This window comes from Gracilinanus agilis, chromosome 2, assembly GCF_016433145.1.
Source record: "Gracilinanus agilis isolate LMUSP501 chromosome 2, AgileGrace, whole genome shotgun sequence".
NCBI classification, from domain to species: domain Eukaryota; kingdom Metazoa; phylum Chordata; class Mammalia; order Didelphimorphia; family Didelphidae; genus Gracilinanus; species Gracilinanus agilis.
Genome location: NC_058131.1, coordinates 582,461,481 through 582,477,370, shown reverse-complemented (window position 1 = coordinate 582,477,370; position 15,890 = coordinate 582,461,481). Strand labels below are relative to the sequence as shown.

Sequence of the window (15,890 nt, the reverse complement as noted above, 5' to 3'; positions counted from 1 at the left end):
AAAGGAAAGGAAAGGAAAGGAAAGGAAAGGAAAGGAAAGGAAAGGAAAGGAAAGGAAAGTGGAAGGAAAAGTGGAAGAAAAGAAGGAAGGAAAGAAAAAGTCATCCTGTGATTTTTCTTGAGTGTACTTGAAGTCTAAAGAGTCAATGCTATTGGAAGTGAGGTTGTTAAATTTTTTTGAGAGTTCTTCTACCAGTGTACTGATTCATGAATATTTGGTTCAGGAAACTTGCAGCCTTTCTGTAATGCTGGTGTCTGAGTCTAGGGTCTTTGTATAAATGGAAGTGATGGGCTACTTTGGTGAAAGAGTTGATTCCTTACCATGAACACAGGTTACATTCTTTAACAATCAACACATTTAGGCTATTATTGACTTTAAAGAGGTCACCTACCATAAATAAACACTTAAAGTACTATGTACATCATCAGATATCACAGTTAAAGGAGATGGTATTCAGGCATGATCTCTCATTCTTAGCAAACCTAATCCCAGAGATCTCATTCTCTTCTCTCCGCTAACTTACATTAGAATGCTTCATGCTCTCTTCGATTGGGAGTACTCAAAAGGCCTTGCTGAAACAAAGGAATAAGAATGATATAAACTGAGGTTTATATAGTGCTTACTCTGTGCAGACACTATGGTAAGAGTTTTATAATTATTATGTCACTTGATCATCACAACAACCCTGGCAAGTAGGTACTGTTATTATTCCCATTTTAAAAATTAGGAAACTGAGACATACAGATTCAGTGACTTGCCCAAGGCCACTCAGCTGGTGTCTAAGGCTGGATTTTAACTCAGGTCTTCCTCACTCCACACTCATTGTTCTATCCACTGTGCCCCATCTACCTGCCCTTAAATTGAATGAGGTACAAGTCTGCATGTGCTCTAAGCATCACAAACTCAGTGAAGGCCCTCAAATTAAATTCTCTTGAGCAAATCTTTATTAATTGCACTCCACAATAATGTCATTAAAATACTATAACCAAATTCCACAGTCAAAATCCTGCTGTGTAATCATGTAACAAATAGCCTGAGGCCAAACCAGAAAGGTTCACCCTGGTTAGTTCTATACCTACTGCTTTAGAACTCTATTAGAGCCTCAGATATTCATATGGGTATAATTTAGTCTTTTTTTTTTAGCCTGAATTTTAACCACTGAGAAACCACTTTCATTTAAAGTATTGCTTTTATGGGATCAGTTGCCCCCTTTAACTTACATGTTAACATGGAAATGGTTAAGGACATAAAGATACATTTTTTAGGCTCTCCTCATGTGTACACGAGGACTCAGCTATCAGATATTATAAGTTCCAACCTGCCTTAAGTATTACATTAAGCCAAACTAATTTTTGTTAGAACTACTTAGGTGGTGCATTGGATAGAGTGTCAGATCTGGAGTCAGGAAGACTCATCTTCCAGAGTTCAAATGTGGCCTCAGACTTCCTAGTTGTGTGATCCTGGGCAAGTCACTTGACTTGTTTGCTTAAGTTTCTCCTTCATCTGTTAAATGAAGAAGGAAAGAGCCAGCCACTCTAGTATCTTTGCCAAGAAAAATCTCTAATAGGTTCATGAAGTCGAACACAACTGAAATGCCTGAACAAAAACAATTTCTGTTGACCAGCTTCTTGTTTACTAAGAGGTTTACTGTGAGAAAATACTACAAAAAGCCCTGTAAGCAATATACTTTGAGATCATGATTTTCCCAAGTGTTATAAGTCTGGGGACCTGAGAATAGTTTAACCACTAAGAAAAGAATCTGTGATTCTTCTCTTGCTGACACTTCTGGAGATTAGGAAGCACTCATTTGACATGTTTTATTCTTGTTGATACCCAGAAGACCTTGGTAGAACTAAACAGTAAAATGACCAAGCCCTGAAATGAGCAGGGTGCTATTTGTAGTCCAAAGTACCCTGAGCATGCAACCATAAGTCAGGATCATTTCAGTTTCTGTTTGTTTATGGACATGGATGAAGAAAACTAATATTTTAATTCTCCAGTGTATGTGTGCATGTGTGCATGTTTTGTAGCCTGAGTATTTTTAAGCCCACTCTTTGGATATTTTTTGAAAATATGGATATTCAGAAGTGACATTTCCTTCCTCCATAATTTTCTTTGTTCTCTTTCCCCATCTCTTGTATTAATAGGTCATTGCCAGTTCTCAGCAGAATGTGACTCTCTCTAGAAAACAGCTTCAAGAAGACCTCCATCTCCAAAGCTGTGGTGCCCTGAGCTCCCCGGTTGCTTTCTTGCATAGGGTACACCTCCCTCTCAGTCTAGAAGGGAACAGTCCCCAGAGTTTTGTGGCAGCTTGCCGGGAGACTGTAATTTGATATTGAACTAGATGGCCCTAAGAAAAACTGATCCTGACCTGAACCCTGCACTTTGTCTTCCCTCCACCAGATCCTGGATGACTGCCTCAGAGGAACATGGGTTTGGGGGGAGGCAAAAGCATCATCCAATAAGACTGTATTTCTTATTCATCTGAAAGAAGATAATGCACAGATTTTACTGAATGCCCAGATTAAATGTACATTCTCATGTAACAAAAGGCATTTTCCAAATGGATTATTTTTGCTCAGAGATGTGCTTGTTTAAATGTTACTGTGAGGTGATTTCCAGGAACCCCCCTTGAAGCCACAAGAGACCTGTTTGTACAACTTGAAAGTTGTATTTATTTAATGTACCTCACAGTGTTTTCACAATGATCAGTGTTTTAATAAAAAGTATTTCTGACTCTTGCTTCTCCAAGGACTGATTGGAGTAGAATCAGAAGAGGATAGTACACTTGTTACCACTACAGAGGCCCTGAATACTCACTGCATTTTCAGGTTTCTGTGTACATTTAGCATGTCAGACTTAAGGCTGTGCCTGACAAAACTTGAGAGCTGAAAGGTAGAGATTGTCATAGTTTTTCTCAGAATTGCCCTCAAATGTACTTAAGAGTTTCTGAAATAGCAGTTCCTAAGTGAAGGGTGAAGGAGTAGACTGGGCATGCTCAAAAGGTGCCATCCAAAAACTATATCGAGGCAATCCCCATAAAGCTGTCAGACCTCCAAAGTGGGCGGATGACTTTCATGGTTTCCCTCCTACCAATTCAGAGCTTTGGCTTAAATTAAATCCTTAAATTGGTGCTTTGTTCAAACACAGACTATTTGATGAGAACATGGTTCTCGGTGCACAAGCATTTACATTATGTCTCCTTCTGTGGGATTTAGTGAAAAAAGTGCTACTTAGCGGAAATCTTAGAGTGCCATCTTGCAAAAATCCAGTCTTGTAGCTCACTGCTGTGAGCAGCACAATCAAAGCAAGCTTCAGACCTCAGTTGGTCACTGAGTCAATACAAATGGAACAGGCCCGATAAGCAAGGATTTCTAACCAACACTTTCAGAGCCACAAGCTGGTTGCCATCCTGATGGAGCAGCGGGTCACCAGGCTGGTGGACATATAGAGTCTTTTAATGGAGTTGCCCTTTGCCTTTCCTGCTTTAATCCTAGATAAATTAATACTTCATGTTCTTTTCGTTACATGATAATTAAAGTATAAAGCCCTTTTCTGGGAAAACAACATACAAAATATAAATTAACCCTTCTCCCAGATTGGCAGCAGTCTAGCATTTTTGACTTCCTGGTATGCCCAGAGAACTTTATAACATTCCCAATTCATCTGAGTGGCTCTAATTAGAGAAGGAAATCTTGCCAGAATTTCTAATTGAATTTCCCACTTTAAAAAATGAAAATTATATTTTGAGTCTGCTAATGCAGACTCCTTAGGGATGGAGGGGACGCATACCACCATTGCCCCAGAACTCGCAAATGATGCTTAGCTTAAAGACTGCTCTTTTATACTGGTGATGACACGGTTTGTAGCCTAAACATAAACACTTTTGTATAATACAACCCAGGATTGAACAGGTAGACAAAAACCTTGTCCTCATCAGCCCTTCTATTCCCTGCCCCCTGGGAAAAAATAAAAATTATACCACAATTCTGCATGGTGAGTAATGTATGACTTACCAGTGCATAATGCTCAATCGGACTCTTCTTGCATTAGATAACTGTCCCTCCAGGATTTGGGACCTTGAAGACGGGGAGCTTACTGAATGATAGGACTGCTTAAATCATAATCAGTATAGACTAAGAGCCAAAGAATTTTACAAAGCAAATAACATTGGTTTTAGCACTTTACAATTTGTATGATGCTCTCATATGTCTCTCATTAGGTACTGACAACACATCTTGTGAGCCATCAGACCTGGAGTTCAAATCCCATTGCTGCTACTTTATTTCATTTGTAATTTTGGGCCACTTGACCTCTTCTGGACTTCCGTTCCCTCTCTTATAAGATCACATGCGGAACTAGATTCTACCTAAGACCCTTTCCAACTCTGAAGTCTATTTGTTAATGGATCACCCAAGATACACTCCCTAGTAAAGGCTGGAGCTGGGACTAGTACCTGGGTTCTAAAGTCCAGGACTCATCATTCTACCAGCCTGCCAGGACAGGTAGTTGTGTTCAGACAGAGAAGTTTCTGTCCCCTTCCCCAACCTCCTTAAAAAACAAAACCCAGTCCACACATTGACCTCTTAGGTTAACAGAGACACAAAGCTCCTGTTGATGTTGGACCTGTATTATTCATTTAATCATTAGGCAACAGGATACAAAGGCTTCCTTCTAACAAGGATAGGGAAGAGTCAAGCAGGTGACCAAAGAGCAGTCTCACCCCCAGAAAGTGAGGTTAGTGAAATCAAATACCATTATTGAAATGATTTTAGCAGATGCATTTTCAATTGCATTGATGTGACGCTACAGTGACATCCAGTGGCAACCATTCATGCTAAGAGCAAGTACACAATCCCTCTGAATGTTACAGCTGAGAGCTCTTATGCTCTACAACCCATTTAATGATGATGGGATGGTATATTTAGTAGCTATTGGAATTACTGAATAAAGTGGTTGTGGTGCTACTTTGGTGTGAGACTGAAAATTATAAGAGATGCTGACCATGAAATCCTCGGTGAACAAAACAATCCAAACAAGCACCTTTTGTTTATTACTTCAGATTTATTAGTGAGATTAGCTTAATTCTTTCCTAAGGTCAGTTGCATGCAACACATAGGTTACTCCTTGAAATACAGTAATCCTAAAGCTTTAGTTACTGCATGGTAAGGCTTCTTAAGTCACAGTGTATTTCTTCAAGGCCGTGGCCAAAAAAAAAAAGAAAAATCAAGACAAAATGACATCAATTAACATTTATCTCAGTAATGAATACAACTTGACTACATTTTACTTTATCTATACACATTCTAATACTGTTGATGATGGTAGCTCCTTGCTCACCCAAGATAACTTGTATCCATGGCTCGTTGCCTTAGGAATAGAGGGGGTAGTGGTGGGAGGAGGGCTGTTGACATTTTTTTTACATATGTAAATATATAGTCAAAGGACAGTAGGAATTCTAGGGCAGCTCTACTCCTCTCAAGAAGTAACAGGTAAGCATGGCTTGACCATGGGGAGCACTGCATGGTTGCAAATGGGCGAGGAATAAAATGCCAAAAGTAACATTTGCACAGATTGTGGAACATGTTTAGTACAAGAGTAGCAATCTTGTTCATGATGATTCAAAAAGTCTTAAATCTGTAGGAACAGTTTGTCAAACTGAAAAGTCAAAAACATAAATATGTATCTAAATAAATATTTTGAGTTTTTACATTGTGGCCATCATCCTTTATTTAACACAGGAAAGGCTCCTTTTGTGTTATTAAATAAACACATTCACGTCTTGCCAAAGTTTAATTACCAGTTACACACTTGGAGTACTGAATGCTAAGGGATGCTGCTGTGGCTGTGGATTCTACTTTTGAAGCAGCTGAGCCTCTCTCTCTCACACACATTTTACACCATCGAATATCACTTCCATTATTAGCTCAGCTTTCGAACCTCAAGGGATTGGATTGGATAGTGGTTTCTGGTAAGTCAGCCATGTTGGAATTTGTTGTTCTTCACTGTATTCTCTTCCACAGACCCATTCATCAAACAATCACATTCACCACAGTTTCAAGTATGACAGACAGACATCTACTATGCCACACAAAGGTACAAATAAATATTCTCGTGGTCAACTGCAATGAGAAAACAGTTCAGAATATGTTGCAAAATACTTCAATGTTTTACAAAGATCTGGTGTCTGTAACTCTGGTCATCAATAAAGACATATCACTTGTTTTTGGCAAAAAAGAAAAAAAAGGAAGTGGGGGAAGGGAAGATACTCAGGGAAGCCTGTCTGGTCATTGGGCTGCCAATTCAGGTCCGTGGCAGCCTTTTGTTCTTAGAAAATACAAGATATCCTCTGTTGTTCAGAGTTTGCTCAGCTCAGGTGGGAATCTTCGATTTGCCTTTAGTTCTTTTGATGAAAGCCATATTTAGTCTAGATGTAAAGGGGTGTCTCTTGCCCGGTGAGAAGCCTGAACATTGCAGCTGGCATTGTCTTCATGTGAATCTGTTAATGAATTGAAAAGAGATTTTAAATGAAAGTATTTGTAGCAGAATTTAGAGAGGTCTGTCCATTGCCATGGAAATTCATGTTTCCCCTTTTCCTACATCCCTGTCCTGAGAAGTAAATCAGTGGAGAACAAATAATTTAGTGTATAGCTAGATGTGAAAATTCCTTCCATCCTTCAGTGGGAGGTGATGGAGGGGAGAATCTATTAATGGTTTCACTGAGAGCTTTTGGCTTAAAGTATATGTCTGTGACAGCGCTTGAAAAAAAGAAAAATTATGATTTAACCCATGCAGAAGGTGATTTAGAATACATTTTATGGTGTTTCAGGCGATTAAGTTTTTCCTAGCCCTGACGGTTTATAGTTTCAGATATGCCACTAAGTGCCTTTTTCTCCCTTTCAGCACAAGTTGATCCTGGGGAATTGAAACATTTGGTTTTTAATTTTGACTACAATTTAGCTTTTCAGATGGGAAGATGCTGGTGCAATAGTTAAGGTCCCCAAAGAAATCTGAAGTGTATTTGTTTGATTTGATGAAAAGGAAAACAAAAAGGTGTTTTCAAGAACAACATCTCTCTAGGTACTTGCTCAGAAAAGGAGACACAAGTCCCAACACACATCTCTGCTTTTCCTTTCTCAAAGCAGCAAATAATAGCCTTGTTTATTCTTGAAGTTAACTACTCAAAGAGAGAATAATTATGCTCTTCTAAATCCTAATCCAGTAAGCAAGTTGCCATATTGAAACACAGAAAATAATATGTTGGTAACAGGTTATTTTCCTCTCCTGGGCTGCCACTTAATCCCTAAAGAAGAATTTTCTCCCAAAATAAGAAAGAGCCATCAGACAGGAATCTGAAGGTTAAGGGCATAGTATCTTCTGATCTTCATTCACAAGGTGTCTCTCAAACTCCTTTCATCCTTGTAACTGGAGGTCCTCCCCTCAGCTACCTCATTTTACAAACTCATCACTGATCTCCATTTACCCCTCCAAACCTTAGGTTTTGCACAGTATTTTCTATGCCCTAGTTTTTATTATCTAGTACGTAACATTTTCCTTAAATGTTTCTTTTCATTTTTCATTTTAAATTTAGTTGGTGAGTCCACTTCCCTGGCCATTCTTTCCAAAGGTAACTTGTCTTCCTAGTACTGTGAGCTGGCATGAATGAGCAACTCATTTCTTCTTCTGTTTTGTCTCCTCCTTTTATCCATACCTCACTTTGTTCTCCCAGCCTTAGAGCCATCTGTCACTTTCTTCAATGACTTTAATAGCATCAAATTTTCTTCTTGACACTTTAATTGACGTTATCTTTAGCCCTTGGCATACTAGCGACCCTTATTTGAGGCCATATAAATAAGAGTTTCTCTATATCCATCTCCATATCCTCAACTCCAAAACTTCCAACATCTTACCATTTTTGGCACCCTCTATCAAGGCCCCACCTTGGGAAGTCATCATCATGCAGGGCTGCTTTACTGTGAAGATTTCAATTTTTGATTTGTCTCCTGTACCCTCATTTCTATTCAATTTGTTCTTCATCTTGGGTCATGATTCCAAACCCTCACTCCTATTGTGTCTTTACTTTCTTATTATTGACCTATTTGGAATCTTGTAACTAATCACTAGATGAACTTACTTCCTGTTTCAACAAAAAAGATGGATGCCTAACTACATAAGCTGTCTCTCAACAATTCTTCTCTACCTATTTAATTCCTCTACCGGTACTTTTGTTTGTTCCACCTCTATGTCCCGGGTTCTCACTTTGCACTATTTAGAATCTACTAGTGACTTTCACAGAACCTCAATATTAGAAGAACCCATGTAGTTCAACCTATAGCAGAAGCAAGGATCCCTCTACAACATACCCAATAAATGGCTATCCAGCCTTTACTTGAATGAAAAGGAAACCCACTATATACCTACCCCAAGATATTCCACTATATTTTTGGAGAACTCTACTTGTTAGGAAGATTTTCTAAGCATCATTCCTAAATCTGTCCCATATGGACAATTTGTCTTTCCCTAAATTATTTATTTTGTGTTTCTCTTAATGATTCTTGCCATTTATTACAAAAAAATATACAGTATATTTACTCATCCTCCTTAGTAATTATAAGACTAGAATTTTATCTTATTTATCACTTGTACATCTCTCAGTACCTACTACAGTATAAATGTGTTGAATCATAAGAAATGAAAAGGGAAATTTTGCATGGACTATTTATCAATAATCAAAATCCATATTTTGACTCATCTAAAAAATAGGAACAATCATCTGTGATGAATAAAAGATGAATCAAAGGAATTGTGAGTAGAAAAGAGATGCCAATTGAGTTTAATATGAGATGGGAGAGAAAGAAAGGCGGGGACTTTGCTTTAAAGAAAGAAGGTATGGTTATTTGATTGTTGTTATTATGTAATTAATTACAGGTGTTCAATTACCTCTTTTTTAAGGTCATTACATTCATTAATAGCATTTCTAATAGTAGCTATGATTTCTTTTTTTTATTTTTTAAAAGAAGTGATTTGCAGAACAATAGTCATACATTCTCATGTCCCTTTTCTGCTGATAAAAAAGAATAAATGACAGTTAATGGGAATCCTTTTGTAATCACAAAGCTGTCACTTAAAAACAATTCTGTAGCTGTCATGTCTACATACAAGTCATCCTGTTGTAGACCAGGAAACTCATCCATCATACTGATGAGATCATTGTTTTCTGTAATATGAAAAGTACAGGGAGATCAAAGGGAGGATGTGAAAAGAATGGAACACATTAAGGGAAGTAAAAAGATATTTAGGGATTCCAAAATGAAGTAATATTCCAGATAAAGTAGAACAGATTCATATGGGTTACTCCTGACTCTCTTGAGCCTGCAAATACAAAATTCCTAAGTGATTTCCCAACCACATCACATGGATTCTACCCCTCTTAAGATAGCTGGAGAGAGAAGCAATGGCACAGATTTATCTGGCTTGGGAAGGATCAGAGCAGCCTAGAAGTAATTGTTCCTTCCCATAACTTCTGCTATTAACTGCACTGGAATTAGTCAAAAAACAGTTTCTGGGTAACTCAGTAGTTAAACAGCCTTCAGAAGAAATTTAATTATTTACTATATAGAACAGAAGGGAGAAAGAATTCAGTGCAAAGTCCACATGGACAATTACCAGTGTTGAAGAACAACAGTCAAAAGCATGCAAGGCCACATTTAAACCACCTGGCATTTTCTCTGTAGAAGTATAAAGAATATTTGAGAATTTGAGGAACTAGTTACAAGGTAAGGTACTTGTTTTCATGACTCTCAAAGTGATGTAATCTCACACCCAGCCAAAGGTCCCAAAAGGCCTTAGTAGCTTAGCACTCAAGACTATTTCTAAGGTTATTGGTGAGGAAAAGGCTATTCACAAGGTTAGAAACCTTGATGGCATCAAGAAGGAGATATGTGGGAATTGTAGCCATTCCTATTCTTGCAGCAACTATTCTAGGGAATGGTTCTTTTCCATTCAGAGTTCCTTTCCATTTTGGTCAAGGGAATATCTGATTAGAAAATATCAGACCCTAGGCAAGTCACTTAATGCCCATTGCCTAGCCTTATGGTTCTTCTGCCTTAGAACCAATACCCAGTATTGATCTATGATGAAAGATAAGGTTTTTTTAATGTCAGGAGCTTTCTTTAATCTCAATCCAGAGGCCATATAGGCCAAAACAACTACCTTTTTGAAACCAGCTATTTTGCTCTGCAGATTGGCCAAGAGAAGCCAAATGTAGGTCTCAGACCAGAGGATTCCTAAAAAGCCAGACAAATCAATACATATCGTACCCAAGCAGACAAAGAGAAAGAATTTCAGCATATGGCTACTTAAAAATTCAAGGGTACAAGGAAATAAGCATAATGTAATTTTGAATATTGATGTACATATAAGAAGAGCATTTAAAATGAAAAAAAAAATAGTCAATTTACAATTGTTGATATACACTGTACAGCAAAACTCCAAACCTAACTGAAGCAGAACACTGGCAAACACATACCTGGTGGACTACAGATCTATAATCTCAATATAAGTCAAGAATTGGACCTGGCAAATAAAAAATACTAATTTAATTTTTAGATTTAGACTTATAGGCATAAGTCTAAAACAAGGAAGAAGCTAAGCTTCCTGTTTACTTCTCTGATTAGACCATATTTGGAGAAGTATTTAGTTCTCCATTAAATCTAAATTAAGAAAGACATTGGCAAGCTGGAATGTGTCTAGAGGAAACTATCTAGTTTCATGAAGGTCCCTGAGGTTATAAAATAAGGCTCAGTGAAAGAACAGGGGACATTTAACTTAGAGAAGACTTAGCGGAAAATGTGATCTATCATTAAATATTTGAAAGACTATCATGGATTATTTTGCTTAGTTAGTTGCAGGGTACAAAATAAACCCACATAAATCATCAGCATTTCTATATGTTTCCAACAAAACCCAGCATCAAAAGTTAGAAAGAGAAACTCCAGTTAAAATCACTCTAGACAAGATAAAATACCTGGGAATCTACTTGCCAAGACAAATTCAGGAATTTTATGGATATAACTACAAAACACTTTTCACCCAAGTAAAACTAGATCTAAAAAACTGGAAAAACATCTACTGCTCATGGGCAGGACAAGCTAATAAAATAAAAATGACAATCCTTTTTTATAGAATTAGAAAAAAATTATCACAGAGTTCATCTGGATAAACAAAAGATCAAGAGAAATAATGAAAAAAATGTGAAGGATGGAGGTCTAGCTTTACCAGATCTCAAACTATACTATATAGCAATGATCATTAAAACTATATGGTACTGGCTTAGAGATATAAGGGTGGATCAATAGAATAGATGGAGTAAATGACAGAAGCAAGATAGTGTTCAATAACCCAAAGATCTAAGCTTTTGGGTTCCACTATATGACAAAAACAGCTGGGAGAATTGGAAAACAGTATGGGAGAAATTAAGCTTAGATCAGCATCTTACACCCTAGACCAGTGATGGGCAAACTTTTTAAAGAGGGGGCCAAAGGAAAGGAAATGTTCATCTGTCAGTCTGTTTCTAAGGCAATTCTTTCAAAGTTTCATTGTATTGTATCCTACTCATTATATTCGTCAGATTAGGAATAATGTCTGCAAGCCAGATAGAACATTTCAGGGCCCGCTGGCCATAGTTTGTCCATCACTGCCCTATACCAACATTAACTCAGAGTAGGTAAATGACAAATATAGAGAGGTAAATCATAAACAAATTAGGTGAATAGTATATCTGTCAGATCTGTGGGAAAAGAAAGAATTTAAGACCAAGCAAGAGATAGAGAACACTACAAAATGTAAAATGAATAATTTTGATCATATTAAATTAAAAAGTTTCTGTACAAACAAAAAAAAACCAATGCAACCAAATTAGAAGGGAAGCAATGAATTGGGGGGAAAATCTTTATAACAAAAACCTTTGACAAAGGTCTCATTTCCCAAAATAATAAGGAGCTACGTCAATTGTACAAAAAAAATCAAGCCATTCCCTAACTGACAAATGGTCAAGGGACATGAATAGACAGGTTTCATATAAAGAATTCAAAACTATCAATAAGCATATGAAAAAGTGTTCTAAATCTCTCATAATTAGAGAAATGCAAATCAAAACAACTCTGAGGTACCACCTCACACCTAGCAGATTGGTCAATATGATAGTAAAGGAAAATAATAAATGTCGAAGGGGATGTGGCAAAATTGGGGCATTGCTGGTGGAGTTGTGAATTCATCCAGCCATTCTCAAGAGCAATTTGGAATTATGGGCAAAGGGATTTAAAAGAATACATACCCTTTGATCCAACCATATGTAATGCAAAGATGCAATAAAGGCTTGCTGGGTTTGTACCCCAAAGAGATAATAAGGAAAAAGGCCTACACAAAAATATTTATAGCCACTCTCTTTGTGATGGCAAAAAATTGGAAAATAAGGAGCTGTCCCTCGATTGGGGAATAGTTGAACAAATTGTGGTATATAATGATAATGGAATACTATTGTATGGTAAGGACTGATGATCTGGAAGCTTTCCATATGAACTGAGAGAACCTCAATGAACTGATGCAGAGTAAAATGTACAGAACCAGGAGAACATTGTATACAGAAAGTAAAACACTGTGGAACAAGCCAATGTAATGGACTTTGCTACTAGTAGCAATGTAACAAGCCAGGACATTCCTAAACGACTTATGTAAAAGAATGTTGTCCATTTTTTTGTTTAGTATTAGATAGCTATTGGTCAGGGATACTGGAAAGGGATCCTTCTTAGACATAAGTTAAATAATTATCTTCCAAAGATCTGTCCCTTCCTTCCCTCTCTGAGATACTGGGAAGTTCAATGAGTAATAAAACAATGTCATAGGCCATTCCCATTTCCTATGCAGTCTTGGTCATTCAGTAGGCTCACTAATTTCCTTTACCTACACACACATACTTTAAAGGCCTTTTAAGCTCAAAAACTAGATTGTATATTTTATTATAAATGTTAAAGCTAAAAATACTAAGTACAAAAGTGTATAATACTTCACAGGTATATATTTATGTATTTTATCAACTTTAATATATGAAGATGTTTTTGACCCATCATCAAAAGGACAATGAACTGTAATATAATTGTTATTTATAATTATATAAATTATTTTTAAATTACATATAATTATATAAATATAATATATAAATATAAAAATAATAATAAACATAATCTGTCATTGACTAAGTTGCCTAAAGCCTCTCTCTGTTCCCCTTTTTGCCTAATGCCACACTTGCAAGATGGCTGGTTGGGGTAAGAATATAGCTTGGGGCTTGAACCTGAATTTTTCTCTAACTGTTCCTTGGCACATCATGCTAGAGCAACTGATCTAACCGGTTCTGACAGATATATGAACAAATAAATCACAGTTAGCAAAACATATTTTTCAAATTGGCACACTGCAATAAGAAATATTTTGATAGGATCATCCTTGATTTTAGCTTCTCTATCAGCCCAATAATCTTTTTTTCTTGCACATTCATTCAACCACAGCACTCATCAAAACCTCAAGTCTTGTTTATCAGTCACTAATTTTCTAAACATGCTTAGGAATGATGAAAAATAGAGACAGACACTTTAATCTCCTCACCCGTCCCCAGTCAAGCCTGAGAAACCCTGCGAGATGAAAGGATTATAAAACCCATCAGTCTGAGTTCTCACCTCTTTGAATATCAATTCATCTCATGACTAAAACTCTGAAACATTTTTCATTGCTCCCAATCCTACACTATTCGATTGATTTCTTCATCTCCGTGAGGTTGATCACTCCAAAGGGGCCTGACATGTCAACGATTCCACTTAGGAAAATCAGATTGTTTCCTTTTTGAAACCATCTGTAAAAGGAGGCTTAATGGCATCTTACCCTTTCTCTCCCTCATTTCTTGAAATGATGCCTCCAGCAAGTGCCAACAACCCCTCCTCCTCATCATCCCAGAGCACCTGACTTAGTGTTTCAACAGAAAGCTGAATATGAGGAAATGTTAAAAAAAAAAAAAGGAAAGAAAAAGAAAAGAAAAGAAAAGGCAACAGGAAATGCTACCTGTCAAGAGCTATAATACTATATCCCAGTAGCTGAGTCAGAAGTCATAATGGAAAGGTAATGAAGGTTAAGTATACAAGTAGAAAATGTTCCAGATTTCCACAGCAAGTGACAAATAAGATGGGTTTGGGCTTTGTGCATGCCTGCAGGCAGAAAAGAATGACTCAGATCATACCTAAGCCCACCTTCTTCCCAGAAACTAAGGCTTGCCTAGGTGGTTCTGAGCTATAAAAGGCTTGGCAGCTCCAAATAAAGAACTCCTAGGCCCTGCTTGATTCTGAATCAGATTCTGAAATCATATTTAAGTACACCTTCATCCTCGGCAATGGCATACATGGTATCTGTCTTTGGTCACTGGTGTCAACAGAAATGACATTTTGACCAATCAAATGAAATAAAGTCATAATGCAACGGCCTAGATAGTATTATAATTCCACATCCCCATGGTAAATGCACTCATTATCTAAGAGAAACTAGTAAGACTGCTTAGTCTGACTAAAATAATTCAGTCTTCTGAAGAACAAAAGCACAGTTTGGGTACGAAGAGAAAAACTTCTAACAGAAATAAACAAATGGAGTCCTTGGTCCTAATGGTCTCAGAGGTGATATATTAAGTGAAACTCATCTTGGGAAAGGCAAGGCTCTTCTGAAAAAGAATCAAGGATACATTGCAATTCATGTAACCAACCTTAAACTGGAACCATTTACCCTGAGGGGTAAACTGTTCATGTTCTCCAGATACCACCAATGTAAAGTGCAATGGTGGTGATACAAACTTTGATATCAAGAGAAAATGACTCAGAACACTTACCTCTCCTACTGAGTTGGACAAAGCTTGAACTATCTTCTCATGAGCTGTGGCCACAACACTTTGTCCATTGATTTCAATGATACGATGTCCAACTCTGACTCCTCCTCGTTCTGCTATTCCTCCTCTCATGAGGCTGCAAATCTAACAATAAGAATTAATGATTAATATGACTAGCAAGTGGCATGTCAAAAAGATGACTTCTGGAGAACATGTGATCCTGGATACAACATATTAGTCAACATAGGTAAGAAATCAAGAGACACAATAATAAAAAACTAATAAATTAATCATAACTTGATTAAAAAAACCCACAAAATCAACACATTCAGTTTAATTCTACATTTATTAAACACCTCTTTTGTTTAGGATCCCTTACCTAAATGTCCTATTTCATCATCATCTCTAATATTGATTGGATTGTTACTCACCATTAAATTATTGTCATTCGTGTACATAGAAAATCATTCCAGATAAGCAAAATACTTGGTTTACAAGCATCAAATATAAAGTAGCTACCTTCGCACCCACAACTGAAGTTATGATTAGTAATTCTGTAGCTGGAAAAAGTGGAATGAAAATTGTTCTCTATTCCATTCAATGGAGTGAGGACAGCAAAGATCTTGGGACCTTCAAAGGCCAGTTCTAGGGAGAGAATAAATGCATGAGGGGAGCAGCAAGGAAGGGTTGGGCTAGAAGAAGAGCTCAACCAGGTTGCCAAAAGGAGTTAGGTAGAAGGGTTCCATCTGTAAATTTTTTATTTTAACAAATTCTTGTTATGTAAATACTAAGTTTAATGCTATCCTCCCTAAAATAAAAATTTTTTTTTAAAAATCCAGGTGAAGTGTCAAATAAATTCCTTTGCACTGAAGTGTCAATGACTGATAAAATTATGTGACTCTTTCCTGAGAGTTTATTTTTCACTGATCTGAAAGGCTGATGGTGTACTAGTGCTAATGATTCCCTATTCCTA

The 15,890-nt window shown here is 37.0% G+C and overlaps 2 protein-coding genes across 3 annotated transcripts in view; one reads left to right on the top strand and one right to left on the bottom strand.

Annotated features, from left to right (window-relative positions):
- FAM189A1 (family with sequence similarity 189 member A1) overlaps positions 1-2,333 on the top strand; it is a 537,302-nt gene extending 534,969 nt beyond the window's left edge. The window contains exon 14 of the mRNA XM_044662452.1: positions 2,148-2,333. Coding sequence (XP_044518387.1) covers positions 2,148-2,333 — 186 coding nt within the window. The remainder of the gene's footprint in view (positions 1-2,147) is intronic.
- Positions 2,334-6,427: 4,094 nt separating this feature from the next.
- The window catches only part of APBA2 (amyloid beta precursor protein binding family A member 2), a 140,771-nt gene continuing 131,308 nt past the window's right edge, over positions 6,428-15,890 (bottom strand). For both annotated transcript variants that reach the window (XM_044662450.1, XM_044662451.1), the window contains 2 exons: positions 14,921-15,061; positions 6,428-6,499 (listed from right to left, as the gene is read on the bottom strand). In XM_044662450.1, the coding sequence (XP_044518385.1) occupies positions 6,428-6,499; positions 14,921-15,061 (213 nt within the window). The remainder of the gene's footprint in view (positions 6,500-14,920; positions 15,062-15,890) is intronic.